The sequence below is a fragment of the Malus domestica genome, chromosome 10 (assembly GCF_042453785.1).
Source record: "Malus domestica chromosome 10, GDT2T_hap1".
Taxonomy (NCBI): Eukaryota; Viridiplantae; Streptophyta; class Magnoliopsida; order Rosales; family Rosaceae; genus Malus; species Malus domestica.
The window spans coordinates 40117247-40137424 of NC_091670.1; the positions used below are offsets into that span (position 1 = coordinate 40117247).

A 20178-nucleotide genomic window follows, 5' to 3' on the forward strand; every position below is an offset into this window, starting at 1 on the left:
GTAAAAATGTGGTTTTTCGTTAAAGTGAACAGTACCGAGTGCTTTTCGTTAAAGTTCCCTTTAATATTTTCTCTCATTACATAACATAATTTCTTGAATCAAGTGAAAAAAATGGGGCAAAAATATATTACTTTTATACTTATCTGAAATTTAAAAAAATACGTAACCGCCGAATAATCAAAATCAGTGTTCCAATGAAAGAGAGAAAAAATGAATAATGATGTCATTATGAGCAAAGAAAAAGGGAAAATGATGTCATCCAATTGCCAACAGGGTCATGATTAATGATGCAATTTATGGAATTGGATTAGCTCCGAACTTTAGTCTTCGGAGTCTAAGGATCAAATCACCTGGGTCCGCTGATTGGTGTGTAAAAGAAATTGAGCCGTTGATTTTGTGTGGCGGGCCAGGAAAATGAGTTAATGGATACTATTTGATTAAATTTGTGTAGGTTAAATGAATTGATCTATAGGTTCCAGATCCGGAGTGGATCCAATTTCGCAATTTATGAGTAGACAAATAAACACACACACAGAGGGAAAGAAATTTGAGCAAAAAAAAAAAGAGGTAAGGAAGTAAAATGGTCGCTTTCAAGTTTTGAGCAGCAGCATTAACTCCGCCCGCCCAATTAAGAAAAACAGAAAACAGAGCACCTCCAGTGCCTCTACGACTCGTGATTTTTAAAACCAAGAGAGACGGGCACTAAAGCTTTCTCCTTTTCCATTTCCTTTCCTTTCCTTTTTTATATTACAAAGATTGAATCTTTCTCTCTCGCTCTCCATGGCTGCTGCCAGAAACAGATGCTAAAAGGATTCTGGACATCGAAACTTGATCAGTAGTCTGCAAATCCACCAGGTGGGGTTTTTTTTTCTTTCTTTTTTTTGTTGATTTTCTTGGTTGCAACTTTTGGAAGCTTAAGAAGTTTCATTATTTTTGGTGTTTTGAGGAAGTTTTTGAGATTTTTGGTTGTGAAATTTAGGATTTTGGCAACATGGGTCGGTCCAAATCTGATTAGGGAGGGCTCTATGATCGAAAGGGAGTTGTTTTCTGAAAATTTGAGAGGACCCAGAAGGCAGAATTTGATTATTGTGGACAAATTAATATGAGTTGCAGCTGCTTCGGTGCTTCAGCTGCTTTCAGGAAAAGGGGTTCTGGTTCTGGTCGATTTGGCCGTGATCACGATGGTACGGACATGAATAAATTGTTCCACGCTCTTTGGTTTTGTTACTTTTTTACCTCCATACTTTGGTTTTTGTTCGTGTGAATCTGCTGGGCCATCATTGTTATGTGATTGATTGTTTGTTTTGTGTGTTGCATAGAGAATTTGCTGGAGAATACCAAGGCTTTCTCCTACGACGAATTAAGATTGGCGACGGATAATTTCCATTCGAGTAATAAGATAGGGATAGGAGGTTTTGGAACTGTATACAAGGTACTCAGAATCTCAGATTATGCAGATATCTTGTAATTGGTTCTATTGGGAAGTTTGCACCATTTTTTGAGAATTCATGATATCTGTGGTTTGAATTATGTTGTTTTGTTTCCAATTTGTTGCAATGATCAATGAGTTGGCTCAAAACATCAAGCACTTAAAACCTGATAGCTGACACTGGGAATTGGGTTTGCGTTTTAAGAACGCTTCAAGTTCTATCCTTATGTTCTTCTAACACATAGATGCATTGTTTCGTATGGTGAAAACTCTCACCTGTAGTTCAAGATTTGAGAAGAAAAAAAAAAAAGGATTTTGTATCTTCCTTGTATTTTGTTTTTGCTTAGATCATGTGGTGATTAAGAATGCTAGCCACCAATTTGGATTGAATTCTGTGACTTTTCAAGACAGTTTCCAAGCTTTCCTTGCTGGTCTTAATTGGCTTTTTAACCAAAATGGTCCCTGAGATTTGCCTAACACCTCACTTTGATCCTTGAGATTTGGAATCAATAGAAGTGGTCCCTGAGATTGTCCACCATCAATTCAACCATTTTGTTCTCTCAGTGAAAAGTTATGTTAAATAAGGATCAAAATGACAAAATTACCATTAGTATAATAAATAATAGGCCAAAATGATTTGACAAAAATTGAGGGTATTTTTGTTATTTTATCCTTATTTTATGGAGATTTTTCATGAAAATGCCAAAATGATTGATTGTGAACAAACTCACGGACCAATTCAATCGATTTCAAATCTTAGGGATCAAAGTAAGGGGTTATACAAATCTCAGGGACCATTTTAGCTAAAAAGCCATCTTAATTTTCAAGGGACAAACTATAATAGTGATTTTGCATTAATCAGAATACGTAGATGGTTTTCGTCCATGGCATTTCATATTATCTTTAGTTGTTTAGCTACGTTTTGCTAGGGGGTCCTGAAAAGTGGAAAGCATGTTGCTATCAAGACACTTGCTGCTCGGTCGAGGCAGGGAGTCCGTGAATTCTTAAACGAGATTAACGCTATCTCAAATGTCCGGCATCCAAACCTTGTTGAGTTGATAGGGTGCTGTGTTCAGGGAGCCGATCGAGTTTTGGTCTATGAATATGTTGAAAATAAAAGCCTTGATCATGCACTATTAGGTAATTGGACAAATTCTTTAGCATGTAAAGAAAACTGAAGGTACATGTACAGAAGGATGGATTTATAAGTCTAATTTATTTTCCTTTTGCTTGTAGGTCCAACGAGTAGAACCATCCAACTGGATTGGGAAAAAAGATCGGCCATTTGCCTGGGTACTGCCAGGGGTCTTACGTATCTTCACGAAGAACTGGTGCCGCATATTGTACATAGAGATATCAAGGCTAGTAACATACTTTTAGACAGAGATTTTAACCCGAAAATTGGAGACTTTGGGTTGGCTAAACTCTTCCCTGACAACATCACTCATATCAGCACAAGGATTGCAGGAACAACGTACGTTATTTCATATTTCTAGTTTATTGCTATTCATTATTTGACCTTCTATTTTCCATGATTAATTCGGTTAGGAGATTATGTTACATTGTAACTATTTTCCTCGCTTAATTCAATCATTATAGAGAGTTTATGTGATAAGTGTGAGAATATAGCTGCTTATGATTTAGTTTCGGTTTTGCAGTGGTTATTTGGCACCAGAATATGCATTGGGAGGTCAGTTAACCCTCAAGGCCGACGTTTACAGTTTTGGCGTTCTTATTCTTGAAATAGTAAGCGGCAGAAGCAGTGCCAAGGAAAACTGGGGTGGGACAGAAAAGCTTCTGCTCGAATGGGTGCGTTGTTTATTTCCATTTTTCGACAAAACTCTTGGCATCATCAGATTCATTCCATTTTTTCCATGATCATATGCGCAGTTATATATTGCGATTTTTTTGTGCCTTCATAGCAGCTGAGTTCTTATAATTTTTTGTACCTGTTTCAGTTTCTATTTACGTTCTTTTCCATGATCATGCTCGCAGTCTTATTCCGCTTTCTTTTACAACTCTTTCGTTTCTTCACTAGGCATGGCAGCTCCATGAAGAAGGGAGACTATTGGAGCTAGCTGACCCGGAAATGGGAGAGTTTCCCGAGGAAGAAGTCCTTAGGTACATGAAGGTGGCATTTTTCTGCACCCAAGCAGCAGCAAGCCGAAGGCCAAAGATGAGCCAGGTTGTTGACATGCTCTCGAGAAACATCAGAATCAACGAGAAGCAACTTACAGCCCCGGGTTTCTTCAACAACGCAGAGAGCCTAAGCGGGCCTTCGAGTAAAAAATCAGGTTCCGAAACCACTACCTATCAGATGAGTTCTGTCCCCGACACCATAACCCAAGTAACACCTCGCTGAAGAACAAATGTAATTGCGATTCAAAGGAAGACGGTGAAATATCCACAACAAATCATTCAACAGTTCATACCATTGTTGTCGTTAACCTTTTTACACGTTTTTTTTCTTCTTCTTTTTATTAGGCCATGTTGAGTAGGGGTTATTTGAGATAATGAAAAGTACTTAATTTGTGTAGCCAGGATGACGGTTAATGTTAGCGGGAAATACTTACAGAATCAAACAAGAAGGAAGAAGATAGATATATAAGATGCTTTTGACCAAAGCAAGAATGTTGGATGCCATAATAGTTGGGTTACAGGTTTTTCATTTTTATTTTTTGAAATGGTGCTTCATATTTTTTTGTCTGAGAAAGTTTTGAGAAGCGTATTTGCAAAAAGCTATGGAAAATTTTGCACAATACAATATTCGTAAACTACAAAACTGAGTTTCCGAACTTAAAATGCAGAAACAAAAACACAATTTTGTACCCAACTTGACTAAATCCGTAAATATTTTAACAAGATAATCACATGTATCATGGTTGATGGAATCTACTAATTTAAATTCAAACTTTTATACCCGGGACTTTTCTGTTTTCCTAATTCTGACCCAAAAAGACGCTGGCTCTGGTCCAAAAAAGTAATATTCATAAAATGTGTGTAAACAATGAAAATTCCAAATCCCAAGTATTACAATATTCTGATAAGCAGTAGCAAATGAATCCGGCGATACGTAGCCGATAGTTATTTAGAATCTCAAAAATGATAAAATCGATCAATAAAATGCGGAAGGAATCAAATCAAGCAGTGAGTTCCTCAGTAGGTGCCGGAGCGGCTTGTTCGGGTGCATCTGAAGAACCATTGGAGGTGGCATCCTTGGCTTCTGAAGCAGGCACCTCAGCTTCTGCAGACCCATTAGCTTTTGGTGCTGCATCCTCTGCATTTTTGGCATCTTTGGCATCTTTGGCAGGAGCCTTCCCATCTTTGGCGTCTTTAGCATCTTTGGCGTCTTTAGCTGGTGCGGGTGGGGGTGGAATCATGTGAGGTGGAGTTTTATGCTTCAGCTTCACAAGCACTTGCCGCAGCCGCGAAAGATCAGTGGGTTTTCCAGGCTTTGGGCCCTGAATGACTTGGATCCCAGGTTTCTTTTCCTGATCCTTCTTGCCTCTCCTCTTCTCAATGTTGGGAACCTCGTGAGGAATGAGCTCCGCGATTGCTTTCCAACTTTGCTTGTCAGCATTTTTATGGAAATTCTCTTGATTAACCAAGAATAACTGCTCGGCGCACAAACCAACTTGTTAGCGTTAGGAACAAAAAGCCAAAGCTGGTGTCATGAAGAGAGTAGTTAATAAAGGCATTCCAATATTTACCTTCTCCTTTTCTCTGTTCTCGACCTTGTTGGTCTCAACGTTAAGCTTCCTTTTCTCGTAGAATGCACGCTTGAACTCCTCAGCCTCTTCAATAATTTGGTTCCTCAGTTCTTTCTCCCTCTTCTCCTTCTCCTCAAGCAGGATTGCATTTTGACTATACCACAAAAGTCAAGATAGGTCATTAATTTTCTAGCACCCCTAGTTAACTAGTAGTTTTCTGTGCAGATCGACCAATGCGTGCACAAATCACTAAAGGAAAAAACTACTATCAACTTATCATTATCTTTGTGTGTTTTTTCTTTTCGGAAGTTTGATCAAATGACTACAATCAACTTACCGTTGGCGAAAGTCTCAAGTAACACAGTGCTGCCACATCATCATGCTATTTAAAAAGTTGTCGAATTTACGTGATATTAATGACATAGATTTCGCTAATAAATGATACTGAGTCCCATCAACAACGATAACCTGTTATTTCATTATTGGTTCGTTGTAGTTCAACTGTTATACCCAAGACTTTTTTCCTAACGACCATCCCATTGGATTCGTTGGAAAAACTGAACCACCTTTTTCGTCAACGAGTTGATTAAAACTCAGATGAAGTTTGATTAGCCTCAAATCAAACTAAATCACATAACTCACTAACTCTAGCAACGAAATAAATAACTGATTCTTCTATGATTATCTGAACGGAAATTTTCCTTCTGACAATCAGATCCAAGAAAATCAATAGCAACCCTCATTCCGACACACTAAATTTGACTCGAAAAGCACTACAATTTGGTTTACAAGCAGCTCCAAACTACACAAACACACTATCAACAGCTGATCTATATGTTTAAACACAGCATGAACTTAACAATCACAAAGCTTTACTTTGATCAATCACTTTCCGAAAATCGCAACTAAAGAACTGGCATTTCCATACCTTCTAGTGATCATAACTACAATAAATCACAGATCCAACAGTATTTCCATACAAACACCTACAATTAGCTCAAAATCTAAGATCAAACGGATGCAATTTCCCTAACGATGCAGAATTTCACAGATCTGAAGCAGCAGCTCACAAAGCAAGCAACTAAATTTACCAAAAAAAAAGCGAATCGGATCCGAATCTTACCGGCGCCACTCACGAAGAGCGGAACCTTCCTCGACAAACTCACTAGGCTCCGGGAGCACGGGACCGTCTGATGTGAAGACGCCATCGTCGATTCCGTTCTCGCCAACGCCGTAGCCATTGCCGTTGCCGTTCTCGACGGGAACGGAATCGAAAGGAGTGGAGTGGGAGTAGTTGGGGCTGGGATCTTCGAATCCGAAAACATCCGGGGAGGCAGGGGCGGCGGCGCCGTGGTCGGTGTAGGAGCCGTAGTCAGCGTAGCTCTCGACGACGACTTCGTCCTGGTCAAAGTGGCTGTTGGGGGCGTGGAGATCGTCGCCGTCCATGCTGAACGCGTCGAAGGATGCCATTTTTCGCGGTGGTGATTTCACCCCCTCTGTCTTTCTGTCTGAAGAGGATTTCAGTGGAAATGCAATGCCGGGTGAGAAAGAGGTTTAGAGTTCTAATTTTTTTACTCTTTTTTCGCCTTTTTATATAGTTAACGGAGAAGGTGGGCGACTGAAAGAGAGAAAGAGTAAATTGCCGTTAGGTTCCCTGACTATTACCCAATTGAAATTGACTCCTTAAAATATATATTTTTGTGATAAATTAACCCACTAAACTATTTGAAATTATCAAATTAACCTATCACCGTTAGATTCAATGAAATTTTATCCACTTTGCCATTAAATATTGTCACATGCATGTGATTCACTCTTGAGGGGTAAAGTTGTGCCAGTGTTTGATGGCAAAATGGATGATTATCGAATCTGACATTGAGAAGTTAATTGACTGATTTCAAAAAGTTCACTGGTTAATTCACTAAAAATTGTTTAGGAGTCAATTTCAACGGAAGTAGTAGTTCAAGAGGTCAAACGGTAATTTACCAAGGAGAAAACAACTTTTATCAAGGCACAATTGTTTTGAAAGTAAGTATTTACCTTGTCAATGGCGAGATTTTCGCAGTAAATTTTGACTAAAGTTTGAGTCACCATTTTTTTACTCTACATTTTAACTTACTGTAATTGGGTAATTGATGTACATAATCAACTTACACTGTTGTAGATAGTTATATTAACTTGAGCAGATGTGCTCCACTATATTCACCAAATTCAAATTCTTCCATGCAATTTTTTGAATAGAGCGATAACTTTAGTAAGTTAAATAGTTAGTTGCAAGGAAAGAGAAATTAGTAGAAATCAAACCTGCACCAGGATACATATGCATACAATTAAAAAAACAAAATAAATTTGTTAATTGGCAAGACATGTACATCAAATTTGGATTCTGCGACGATGGACGTTTGGTAACCACTTGCGTCAATTTCAAAGCAAAAGCACCAACTAACAACAAACCGATTTGCACGCTCTACTCAACATGTCTTATGTGTATACCGCTTTATGTATATCTCTCTCATCATATGACGGTATGTCCTGACGCTTATATTTTATGCTCGTGCCGCACTCTGCGCTTATGCGAGGTTGCTACCAGATTCATCAAAGTAACAACAAACGGAATACCGGTACAAAAATTTCCATTCCGTCGGCGGTGGGTGAACTATTTTACATTAGCTTGATTTACATCAGTAATCCGGAAATCGACATTTTCTAAGACCTCCTAATCTTCGCAGAGATGGACACTGAAAGAAAACTGGCAATTGGACTGAAATAACTGTCGATGGTTAGAGTGTACCGTGACTACATATCCGCGACTTTGAGCGTAGCGAAAAGCTGCCCTCGAAGCCTCTGTGTCCCGTTTTCTTCCGGTAAATAAACATCAATACACTGTCAATCCGGCCTAAATAGGCTCTTTCAAAGGTCTGGGAAGAAATGCATCAACCACACAAAAAAGGAGTTACACGGCATTGCCTTCTGTAAATGTGCGAGGAGGCTTATAAGCATTTGGTTGGGGGGAGGAAATCGTTACAACAATGACTGGAAACCCCAAGAATGTTAGGACTGTAGTCGCCTCACAAGCACCTCCCCGGTCTTTCAGAAGAATCTGGAGCGAAGCTGCAAGCTCAATCTCGTCTGCATTGTAAGAGGTTTGGGCTCTCCATGGTTCTTGCCCTTCTCTATAATATGTACGGCAGACATGTTGCCTCAGTAGCTATACCAAAATGGGATGAAATGGTGGTATGACTTTCAGGGAACTGGCGGAGCATTTTTCGGATATCTAGAAGAAGAGGGCATCCGTTGCAGAACTTGTGGAAACTCCTGCTTCATACGTTTATTTGGCATCCCTTGGAAAGACCTTTTTGCCAGAAACACCAAGTTAGAAGGGAAGAATACGCATAAGTTATACTCATGAGTTCTAGTTTGTTGGCCACAGCTGTACAACTAATCAAAGCTGCAAGAGCTTTCATGTCATGTGCACCAAGAGCGACGAAATAGAGCCAACTGAATTATTGGCTAGCTTTCGGGGATGGTTGATCCAGCCATAGTTCAAACTTCAATAAAAAACTGGCAAAAATAATTAAACGCTTGCAGCTGATGAATTCACACACCTTGGAGAACCCTGACGTTTCTGAGCAAATAGAGTTGGTCTTAGACTTCTGAGCGCCTTTTCAGCAGCCTGGAAAAAGGTTGTTTAGGTGCTAAGATATTACATTTCGAAAATAATTAAGAGCCCACAAAGGGTACTCGGAATTGGAAGAGTAGAAAAATTACCTGCATCTTAGCCTCATCCCACGTCAACCCAATCCCCTTCCCCAGAACCTCTCCATCTATTTCAACCTGCAACATGATAACGACGCAGAATTATAAAGAAAAGAAAGAGAAAAGAAACATGCATCAAGGATACTGAAAGATTATCCACAAAAAATCATACAGCTCCAAATTCAGTGTCAGTACCAACACTTCTGGAAAGCATGACCAAGAAATGATTCATACTCACTACAGCCATCATTTGGAAGTTGAGGGCCCAAACAAAAATTCTCAGAGCTCATGAATTATTTTTCTTGAACCCCGAAAACAACTTTCAAACCCCCAGTTCTAACTTTTCCCTCACACCACCTTTTAATTTCTTTATTGATTAACCAAGTGGAGGATGCATTATTCTATATCCAGTACATAAAAAAAGCACCCAATCTCAAAGGGAGTCTGCTTCCAGATTCAAATTAAGAAGAATAGATATTGTGATCTGAATCTGAAGTTCTTAAGTTACTTTAATGTATTTCTTTCAGCATTTAACTGAGTTTCCTGTCGACAACCGGCACTCCTAGTTTACATCGAATCCTTATGAAAATTTAACCGAGTTTCCTCAGGAATTATGTGAAGCGCGGTGTTCTACAACTCTATACGATGAAATGTAGAAACTTCCAAGACAAAATTCAAAAGTCATTCAGAATAATGAAGCATGTAATCATGGCAAATACAAACCTGTACATGCACTTCATCTTTCTCGACTGAATTAGCAGAGGGTGGAGGTCGTGGTTGAAAAACTACACCACCAAGACCCTCCATCATACACTGAAATAGTAAAAAATTATGGAAAGTCAATAATCAATAATCATAACATCATTCAGCACCTGCAAATAAGGGAGAAAAAAGAGAGAGACTAGCTAACTATCATGTTTTGAGTCTTACAAGTTCTTTGAGGGCAGATACTGAACTCATAGATTTTTTAGGGCCTTCAAGCCTAGGATCTAGTGGCCTAGAAGACTCTGAAGAAGATGACAGGGACTCATCTTTGGGAAATGACTGGATCCCAAAAGAATTCGCATTACCCACAAAACCATTGTTGTTAACATTAGGAAACTTAATCATTTCTCCTTGAACAGGCACAGAATCATGCTTGAAGCGGGAAAGGTAAACATCTGCAAAAACGTTGTCCAGGTTTCTCATATACACAATAAAAAAGGGAAACTAGAGATATGTCAAGAATACTTTCCCATCTATGAACAGAACCAAGCCAACCCAATATTCCCTAGTACAGATCCTGTTTTGTGCAATAATTTCATAAGCAAGTTGACTTTGTTTTGGTTCGGTAGTTCCTCGGCGAGTAGTTTCATATTGTTCTAACAGTTAGTTGTACACTTTAAAAACTTTCAAAATTGATTGACTGGCATCTTTAACCCCTGATGGAAAGCTGAGAAGTTTTAAATAACCCCTCAATCCTTCATCCATGACTTTTGCTAAAAAAGCACTTTGTTGAGCAGAATAATCATCTAAGATCAGCTCCAGTATGATTATATCAGCGACTCGAGAGTTCACAATATTTAGCTGATATCAGAAACATGTGATCAAAGCAAAGCAGAAGATAGATCTTAAAAATATGTCATATATTGACTTAGTATTCCACAATATCCTTTTCCATCGGAAGTTAAGAGATTGTAGTGTTTGTGGCTGAACAGTCAAGGACGGAACTTCTTAGATCTCTTTGCCTTCATTTAATTCATTCGGAAATAAAATAAGCAAATAGAATATTAACCTTGAGGTGGGCTTCACATGTCAAAATCAATTAGTTGTCAATTTGTTTTATCACTGCTCTAGTATCAAGTTCAGGTTGTTAAGCACAAATTTCCCGGTATAAAAACTACTAAAAGAGGCACGACAAGAATCATTGAGACATATCGCCCCCTAGCTAGTGGCAATAAATACAGCAATAAGAAATCTTACTGGCTAAGTTTTTAAGAGAACCCTCAGCAGCCTGGAAATGAGCTTCCCTTCTTGTTTTACCAGTTCCTTCACCAATTTTCTCTCCTGCAAACGAAGCCTATAAAAGGCAAAATGGATAAGCTAATTAATGTGTAACAAAGGAATAGGCAACATTGTGAAGTCAGAAAGTAATAAAAACAATTTCTGGGAAAAGCTACATGGTATCAGTTTGACCTACAAGGCATATGAAATTCATTGATTCAGATAATCAGGCCCATTTACAAATGATTACCAACACTAATTACACCCATTACCATCAATTAGATCTGCTCCATTCAATTGTACTGTATAGCTATGAAATAGGGAGCGCAAATATTTACTATTTCAGATTTCAGATTTAAAAAATTAATATGATCACCAAACTTAGTAAGATGTGGTCTTTAGAAGCAAACCATCATTTCAAAACGAAATAAAATACAAACAGAATGTGATTTCCTGTCGTAGCTCCCTCTTCACTCGAAGCCAAAATTACAACTCATGGACATAAAGTCCCTAAGATATCAAAAATTGAAATGCACATCAAAAGTCACGTACTCATACGACTTATTACTGAATTGCTTAACTTTTCATAAGACAAGATACATTATTTAAGTAGTCTTGCATTTACGCATCACTAACTCTCCCCAAACCTTTAAAACAAAAAAAAACAAAAAAAAACAAAAAAAACTCTCCCCAAGAAAACACTAAACTATGGTTAGATAAGTTCAAAACTTGATATCCCAAAAACTAATGTGCAATTATAAGGTAGTAAGTCAAAGAAATGAAAGTACCTCAACATAAAACTGCAGTTCTGCGCTAGCAACCAAAGCTGGCCTAAACTCCACCTGTAAATTTCCATTTAGAAAAGGGGGGAAAAGGGGAAAAGAAATGAGATGGAGCATGAGGGTTTGACATATGCAAACATGAAGACTAAATTTTCTATTGCAACACAAACAGCTCAAAATACCTTGGCTCCACACTTCATTGCGATTTCCTGTAAGGCTCCAGCAGGAGTTTCTGCATTTGATATAGCTTGTCCAGATTCAAAGTCCACATCTCTATTCATGGAAGAGGAACGACTCAAGGGAATCTCCTCACCTTCAAAATTCATATCCCCATTATAACACCACTCTCATGATAATATAAAAAAAAGGTCGTACCCAGTGCACAAGGCTCCCGCTTTACGCAGGGTCTGGGAGAGGTGAATGTCGGCTAGCCTTACCCCCATTTATGGAGAGGCTGCTCCCAAGTCTCGAACCCGAGACCTACCGCTCATGGGCGAAGGCACTTGCCATCGCACCAAGTGCGACCTCTTACTCTCATGATAATATAACATAAATAATTAGTAATTACATATAAATTAGAAGACTGTTATTGACAGTTACACATTTTAAGAAAGACAAGAACCATTAATGTTCCATTTAGATAAAAATTCAAAATGAAGATCAGATAAACCAATTGGGTAATAATACTCAATTAATAACCTTCCAAAAAGGAAATAATCATCACCACAGTATAATTTCAATCATGTGAAACTCTAGGCAAATTATGATAGTAGACTGCTAAAGTAATTTTTAAAAATGTGAAGCATTGAAAACAGCATCTATCAGATATGTACTAAAATATAAAAAATAAAAGCACGAAAATCATCGTAGTACTCAATTGTGCATGTCATAGCTCACCTGACATTGAATGATAGCCAGCCAATTCATGGTTGAATCTCAGCCGATCATCTCTATGAAATGCCTGGAAAACAATCATCTTTTAGGACTGATCTTGTCTAAATCCAATCACATGCAACATCCACCACTCAACATAAAGAATTAGGATTTAAAGCCAAATCAACAAAGTGTAAATACCTCTTTTGGCAATCTTTGATTTTCTTGAAGAATCCTATCAGATGGAATAGAATTATCAACCTTAGAGAAAAAAGATGAATGATGAGGTCGATGCTTCTCAATCTGCATGGGATCTGGATCTAACGGAAGTTCTTTGGGTACCATCCGGCTCAGTTGCCGTGGGCTCATTTCTTCTTCCACTGGAAACCAGCCTGGACGCGGTTGCACCCGTGGAACAGAGGCCTGTACTGGAGATCTGACAGGAAATGGAGGCTCACTTGGTGGTGGTTCTCTTGTATCTTGGCCATGCTGCAAAATCAGTAGCCTCCGTCTTGTATCAGGGTCTAACTCTGATTCAGGTACCTCTCCCTCCTCTCTAGCAGGAGAACTATGCAAGCTTGGTTCTGCAGCGCCAAGATGACCCAACGGTTTAACTACTGAAGCTGCCTGAGGGAACTGTATACTAGGAAAATGCATCGCTGATGGCTGACTTGATGGCAGTGAAATTATGCTAGAGGAAGGAGCCATTGAGTACTGAAGAGAAGCAAGCCTTGGATCTACATTAGTGACTACTGAAGAAGCCGTTAAAGCAGCTGAGGTTGCTTCCTATGTACCAGCAATAGGTCAACAAGCAAATTAACTTTCACAAAATCACATATGCGGATGCAAAAATAAGTTAATCCAAAGTGTAAAAATTGCATGTCAATAAAAATACTTCTGTCAGCCGGGCTTACAAGCCAAATGGTACATGTATCAATATTGAATCTTTAAATACCTTCAGTCTTCTTTCAACTTCAATGTCTGCCATGCCATCAAAAGTAAGTGGGTCTCTGTTTCCATTTATAGCAGAACCGTCATCCTGAACAACAAAAAACTATTATGGCAATCGTGAAGTGGGGAGAATTTTCAGGAAGAATGTTATAAAAAATTTAAAGAGTCATAACACTGTTCCAACTGACCTCTGAAACTAGATAATTGCTCACATCAGGCGAAGGGACATCTTTAATATCATCTTCATAAAAAATTTCAGGAATCTTTTGTAGAAGACTGTCATCAAATTCTCTGTTATCACATCCAAAGGTGATGTCATGCTAACAGAACACCATTATTTTGCTCATAGACAGAGCATGGCTTTACATGAAAACAGTTTAGAGTCATTAATTTAATTCCTTTACCTAAAAAATCCACCTCTAACATTGCAGGCAACATTTCTTGCAACACACAGGACAGGGACAGCATTATTTGCCTGTAATATTAAGAGTTACAATGAGTTCAAGTTAAAGAGGAATAAAACAATTATACAAAACGGGCATTTTTGACAATAGAACAGTTTTAGAAAGTTAATAGCCATATAAAACAGAGCAAATATTTTACTTCAGCTTGAGGAGCATAATACGGGGCAAATGCAGGAACAACATGCACCCGAGGTTGATCTCTGTCATCCCACACTTTCAAGCGATCATCAATTACCAATGCCATCTTAGGATGACATAAGCTTTCTTGGAAGACACTGAACAACGACTTTCTTGAACCTATCATAATATATGGAAGACATCAGTTAAACGGAAAAATGTATGAGACTTTCAGTGCAATTGCAAAACAAAATTTATAAATGAAGTATAATAACAGTTACCAGACTTCACACAGACAATGCGATCCAGTAGTTTAGTTGGGTTTATCAAATTTGAATCAGGATCAAGAAGCCTCCACATTTCTAATGCATAATCCCTTTCAGCCATTGTGCAAACATAAACCTCAAACCGCTTGCGCCCCCTTGCAGTCAGGTAGCTCCGAAGATCCTCCCATGCAGGTCTCAACCTCACGAGAACACTTGTATCACGAATCTAAGACAGAAATTCTATGTTACTTAGGACCTTATAATGATGAGTACAGAAACTTAATACAAACAAAAGACTGATATTACGGAACAAAACCATCCACACAACCTGATCAAGCAGATGTTGAACAAAATGACCAAATGGGGATAAATAAATGAATGACGAAGATAATAAACAAGGTAATTACATACCTGCGGATTAATGCGAGTCAGTATAATATTTTTCTCGTGTAATCGTATAAGGGGCCGAATAATAGGTTGATGATTGTCAGACAAGGCTGGAACAACCTCAGCTTGAGTTTTGATGACCCTCCCATTATCAAGAACTTGATCATTTTCAGCATATTGTTTCAATATAAACTTGTCATCTTGATACCGTTTGATCTCTGCAAGCATACCAGAAATGCGTTGTGGGTCCACCTCAGTGCTTATCTTCCTCTGCAAGGCCTCAATTCGATCTTCAAAGGAGCGCATTGTATTTGCAACAATGAGTGTTTCATCAAGATCAAATACAATGCCCAGACATCTAAGATTCAGCATGACAAGGCAAGAATTGTATAGTCCTGATGCAACATAGAATCCCCAAAAACATGGACACTGTTTATCACCATTCCTGGATTGCATGGCAACCAAATGAAGCTCCTCCCCTCCTAGCGGCATTACTGCAGTCTGAAGATAAGCATGACGGGAAGGTTTGCACAAAGTTACTACCATTCCTTCCAGATAACATAGGAAAAGACAAACTTACATTCCAATCAACATTAACACATAAAGATCAAACCATAATAAGAAGTAGGCAACTGCAGGTTTCCATTTTATAAAGGACTCTATGCTGCATTCCAACAAATAACAAAACTGAAAACTTGCACTGCAGAACTCTAGAGTTCTTCATTAAACACCCTAACATCCAATTGCAGCAACAACAAAAGTAAAATCATCAAATTTTCATAAATGAAATATTCACGCTATCATCATCTCTACGTGGAACAGCATCCATGGACAGTAAGATCAATCACAAAAAACCACATGGTATATTCTTAGCATCAAAGCATTCTGTCATTGTACAAAACTCAGTAAATTGAGAAATAAAGTTCATCTTACAGTTCTACGAGGTAAGTCCACAGCTTCAGTTCAAAACAGATAGTTCCCAAAACAGCTAAAAAGTTCAAACAGCTCATGTAATTTGGGGCAACAATTTTACTGGGTTCATTCAAAGTTTCAAACTTTACAGTGAAATTCAAAAACGGGTCCCTGTAAAATTGTTCAGAGTCCTCTGTAATAACATTTTAAAGTTAAAAAAGGGTTTTTTAGAATCTGGGTTTTCAATTTTTATCTTATATTTTGTTTCAAATTCTGCAGAGTTGATATTTTCTTGGAGGTGGGAGTTTAATTCAATGGTTGTGCTGATATACCTTGTTCTCCTGAGTCATGGAGGAGTGCAAAAGAAAGAGCGGCGTGTCCTGAGACGACGACGGTGACGTCTTTGACTCCATCATTTTGAAGCAAACTCCATTGGAGCTTATGGTATGAAGCACTGCCACTGGTGGACATCTTTCACTTGGTTGAGAAAAATAGCTTATTCTGATTTCCTTCAACTCATCCTGAATATTCTTGTTCTCGTTCTCTGTTGGATATATCTCTACTTCCCCAAGTAAATCTTCGCCTTTATACACCGACTTATACATTTTCTCACTTGCCAAACACCAATTTTCTCACTGCCCGAACACCATCCAAGAAGAGAAAAAAAAACCCACAGAAATGTTATTCCCTCCTTTGATCTCTCATCAAAGTTTCATTCAATAAAAACATCGATTTCGTTGATTTCTTTCAAAATCGTCGCCATCTCCCAAAGAATCCCAATTTTGGTCTTAAATCACTGAAATTCATAGTAAAAAAAACAAAAGTAAAAAGAATAAACATTAGGGTTTTATTTTCGAGTGAAGATCTTAGATCCTTGATTGATTTACGAAATGGAATTGGATTTTTGTTCAGAATTGTGGTGCTAAAAGCTAGGGTTTGGTGGTGACGATGAAGGACGAAGGAGCCTTCGTGAGGAGAAACCCTAGATCCAGATAGCAAAAAGTCAAATTAGCACTGCAATTCACAAGCCAGATAATAATATTTATAAAACAAAACTTTAATATTAATATAATACTAAAACGACACCTCGCCTCTTGGGCCATTTTCCTAATTTATACTTCTTTCATGCTATTTTTATAAATTTCCAATTCTGCTGTAATTTGTTATTTCTCGAGATTGTATACTGCGATGTTTAAACTACTCTAATCAACGAAAATAGATTTCAAATTGGATTCAAGTGAAATTTTATAGTATAATTATTAACATGCTTGCTTATTTTGAAATAAAATATTCATGAATCAAGAAAGTCATAAACAAAAAAAGAGAATGAACGAGATAGATTCACTTTTTCTGTGATCGATCTAATTTCAAGTTGTTTAAGTTTTGAATTCCTAATATAGTTGTGATAGCGGCGCAATTTTTAATCAATGTAAGTTAGTAACGCATAGGAACTAGAATAAAAAAAATAATTATGATAACTGTGCCTTAACCGTACCTTAATAAAGACAAAACAAGTCGTAGATCAAAATAACGTCGATAGTCATTTTAAGTAAAACGTCATAAATTTTCTCATACTCTTACATTATGTTTGGATAAGGGAAATAAACTTAGAATTTTGACAAAAGTTAGAATTTATAAATTGACATGCACCAATTTCTTTGTTTGGATTTATAAACATAGAAATTTAGAATTTGCGTGAAAAAAAAAACTTTTGGAATTTGGGACCTCCAATTCCTAAGTTTAAATTTCATGTAAATATGTGTTATTTGTCAATTTCTATAAGCGATAGTTTAAAAATAACAAATTTTATATCTAAATTTCATTGTTCTTTTAGGTTTACTAAACAAGAAAATTCACAAATTCTATAAAATAAAATTCCGTATTCAATTTCCATTATTTTAAAATTTCATAATAATCTTAAATTTCTTCATCCAAACAGAGTGTTAAATTGTTACACAAAGTTAACGTAAATATGACGGTGTTTAAAAGCAGGGGCTCAGGTGAAACGTGAGTTCATAAAGCTGGGGCGAATAAGCAATATGGAAAGTTATGGGTGACGGGTTAGATTTTGGGTCGTAATTTGTGGCAAATGGATGTTGGTTGACATTATGTACGGCTGTGGTTTTTAGATTCTCAAATTTAGTCTTGTCGGATGAAATATTACACTTTGCCCTCGTTCTGTCTGCCAACTTTCATGAAATATACCGTTTGCTTTCTTATTACAACTTTCATTTCTATATATACCACTTGACTCATTTGACGTTAAATGGTAAGGTAACTGAGAATCCACAAAAAATTTCAATTTTGAGAGAGTTCTGTTAAAATTTCTTTTTCTATATGTGCGTATTTACTACACTTGAAACGTTTCATAAATATGAAGTTGATGTGATAAATCTCCATAAGATTTTTATGTTAAGGATTTTGCTCAAATCAGACAACGAAACAATGATACCAATTAAGTATCGTTTTATTAATAAAATTGATTGTTATATTGAAAAATTAGTTGTTTGTACGTATTTTGTATATTCTCGTTTTGCCTTCATGGCCATGTTGGTTTTGTTGGGCATCTAATTGAATACTTTGAGCCTTGAAATTTACTAATTTTGGTTGAAAAAAATACGTATACACACTGATATTTTGCAATCAAAGCAAACATGAACGTATTATGGCCCACCTAATCTCAACCTACTCCCACCGACTTGAAGATAGATTTTTATTACTCTGACGGAAACACGACCTAGTATATAAAGTGTCATAATACAATTAGATGAAGTTTTTCTTTAAGTTTCCAACCAACTATATTATTACATTTGGTATACCGGACTGTGTTTTCGACACACTAAATAATTTCTCATACCAGAGGAGATGGTTTCCCTCACTTTTTATTGATGTTTGTTTAATTATTTGGTTGAACTACAATTCATTCCATTTCTTGAAACCTTTATTTCATACATATGTTATGTACAAAGAGCTTTCAAAATACGTTATGACTACCACAATACCAATTGAGAAACAATAAGTCTACAAAAGTAGTCTGATGATCAACACTTTATATGTCATTTATCTCATTTAATTCTTCAACCTGATCTGAATCTCTAAGGAAATCCTGATATGATTGTACCATATAATGTAGTATATTCGTGAGTAACGAGCCTAGTTTTTTACTCTACCTTTTTTTTTTCTTCACATACTCTATCCTCTTATACGAATTCGTTGAAATTAATGAATATTGTATTTCTTTTAAAAAATGATAAATGTTAAATTAGTTAGGCAACATTACACAAACCTTAAAGTAATCATCAACAAGCAATTCCCCCACCCCACCCCCCAAAACTAAAATAAAGAATAAAATAAAACAAATAAAATATTTGGGAGTTGGTTAATATGGGCTGGGCCTGATTTCCTTGTACATAGGCCCAGGCATATCTGTAAGGCCTTCGGCTCCGAAAATATATGCCCTGCAACCGAAAGGAACTTAATTAGCTTCTGGTAATGTCCTCAAAAGCTTTAGCTTTTGTAATTTAACAAAAAAAAAGTTTAAAGCTTTTGCAACTTTCAGCTGGAGATGTCGTTTCTAAGACATGACATGACTACTTTGTTATGTCCAGAAAAAGGGAATTAATATTTTTTTCGGCTCTCTTGTGTTCGGAGGCGATAGATTCGAAAATTCGAAGGAGAGATTTGAGCTGTTTAAGAGTTTAATTTATGTGAGGTGGGGTAGTGAAATGAGTTAAAGAGAGTCGCATAATTTAAATTGAATAGATCAGATTTCAAGTCCAGTGACTCCAGGCATAGAGATCCGAAAAGGATCTCGAGTCTTGAAAAGGTTTCTATGAGGCATAATGTAAAAGAAGTCACTTGATTATTTTGAATAATTAGAAGCAAAGCGCTATAACAAGTAGCAACTCAATAAATTTTTAATTTTACAAGGAAATTAGAGTTTCCAATGCTTCCCTAATTTACCTCACTCCGCTAAGACAAAAAAAAAAAAAAAAAAAAAAGGCTTCGAACAAGAAATTAGAGTTTCCAATGCTTCCCACTCCCAATCCCAATTATGGAAGAAGCAGGGGATTGAGGCAAATTAGGGAAGTTTTGAATCATATCCTCCTTTGAAAAACAAGTAGCAAACTAAGCAATTAGAAAGTGACAAAGCATAATTAAGCACTTTCTTGTGACACGGTTTGACACATGTAATTATAGTAGTTACGAATTTTTTTTATCCAAATAAAACATAACCATGCTGCCAAAGTAAGTAGTAAATCGTTATGGTGATTAAAACATTTATCTTTAATCCACTACATGTCGAATCCAAACTATTTTTTAGTATAAAATATCGCTCGTACTAAAAAAAAAAAAAATCTTAAATTATATTTTCAATAAGAGCATTTCCAGTGTAGGAAGGCCCCCCATGGCAATTGAATCCCCTCCACTGAATAGTGACTGCCTTTAATGAACAGTAATTGCCTTTTGCATCTCCACCCTTAAATTGAATAGCCATGATAATAGGCAATAAAATATTAGTATTTTTTATTTTATAAAATAATAAAA

The 20178-nt window shown here is 37.0% G+C and overlaps 3 protein-coding genes across 3 annotated transcripts; 1 reads left to right on the forward strand and 2 right to left on the reverse strand.

The window, feature by feature from the left end:
• Positions 1-622: 622 nt before the first annotated feature.
• Positions 623-3965, forward strand: LOC103446437 (cold-responsive protein kinase 1-like). The gene is made up of 7 exons (XM_008385553.4): positions 623-855; positions 980-1184; positions 1320-1432; positions 2359-2569; positions 2666-2903; positions 3088-3238; positions 3468-3965. The coding sequence occupies exons 2-7, from the start codon at positions 1103-1105 to the stop codon at positions 3789-3791; spliced, it is 1119 nt and encodes a 372-aa protein (XP_008383775.2). The 5' UTR covers positions 623-855; positions 980-1102; the 3' UTR covers positions 3792-3965.
• A 432-nt stretch (positions 3966-4397) lies between these two features.
• On the reverse strand, positions 4398-6778 carry LOC103446438 (clathrin light chain 1-like). Its single transcript, XM_008385554.4, has 3 exons — positions 6263-6778; positions 5140-5293; positions 4398-5043 (listed from the first exon to the last, which is right to left on the reverse strand). Exons 1-3 carry the CDS (start codon positions 6607-6609, stop codon positions 4570-4572), a joined length of 975 nt encoding a protein of 324 aa, XP_008383776.1. The 5' UTR covers positions 6610-6778; the 3' UTR covers positions 4398-4569.
• Positions 6779-7895: 1117 nt separating this feature from the next.
• On the reverse strand, positions 7896-16670 carry LOC103446439 (RNA polymerase II C-terminal domain phosphatase-like 1). The gene is made up of 17 exons (XM_008385555.4): positions 15963-16670; positions 14743-15219; positions 14347-14557; positions 14088-14245; positions 13889-13959; positions 13673-13775; positions 13489-13572; positions 12735-13319; positions 12558-12621; positions 11843-11973; positions 11667-11720; positions 10858-10954; positions 9826-10055; positions 9619-9708; positions 8908-8973; positions 8745-8812; positions 7896-8491 (listed from the first exon to the last, which is right to left on the reverse strand). Exons 1-17 carry the CDS (start codon positions 16233-16235, stop codon positions 8383-8385), a joined length of 2871 nt encoding a protein of 956 aa, XP_008383777.3. The 5' UTR covers positions 16236-16670; the 3' UTR covers positions 7896-8382.
• Positions 16671-20178: the final 3508 nt, after the last annotated feature.

Coding starts and splice junctions, on each gene's coding strand:
- LOC103446438 (XM_008385554.4), bottom strand. CDS start 6,609: ATGGCATCCTTCGACGCGTTCAGCATGGACGGCGACGATCTCCACGCC. Junction 5,294..6,262: donor GCTCTTCGTGAGTGGCGCCG/GTAAGATTCGGA, acceptor TTTGTGGTATAG/TCAAAATGCAATCCTGCTTG. Junction 5,044..5,139: donor AGAACAGAGAAAAGGAGAAG/GTAAATATTGGA, acceptor TGCGCCGAGCAG/TTATTCTTGGTTAATCAAGA.
- LOC103446437 (XM_008385553.4), top strand. CDS start 1,103: ATGAGTTGCAGCTGCTTCGGTGCTTCAGCTGCTTTCAGGAAAAGGGGT. Junction 1,185..1,319: donor ATTTGGCCGTGATCACGATG/GTACGGACATGA, acceptor TGTGTTGCATAG/AGAATTTGCTGGAGAATACC. Junction 2,570..2,665: donor CCTTGATCATGCACTATTAG/GTAATTGGACAA, acceptor TTTTGCTTGTAG/GTCCAACGAGTAGAACCATC.
- LOC103446439 (XM_008385555.4), bottom strand. CDS start 16,235: ATGTATAAGTCGGTGTATAAAGGCGAAGATTTACTTGGGGAAGTAGAG. Junction 14,558..14,742: donor TGACTCGCATTAATCCGCAG/GTATGTAATTAC, acceptor TTTCTGTCTTAG/ATTCGTGATACAAGTGTTCT. Junction 11,721..11,842: donor CAATGAAGTGTGGAGCCAAG/GTATTTTGAGCT, acceptor GGAAATTTACAG/GTGGAGTTTAGGCCAGCTTT.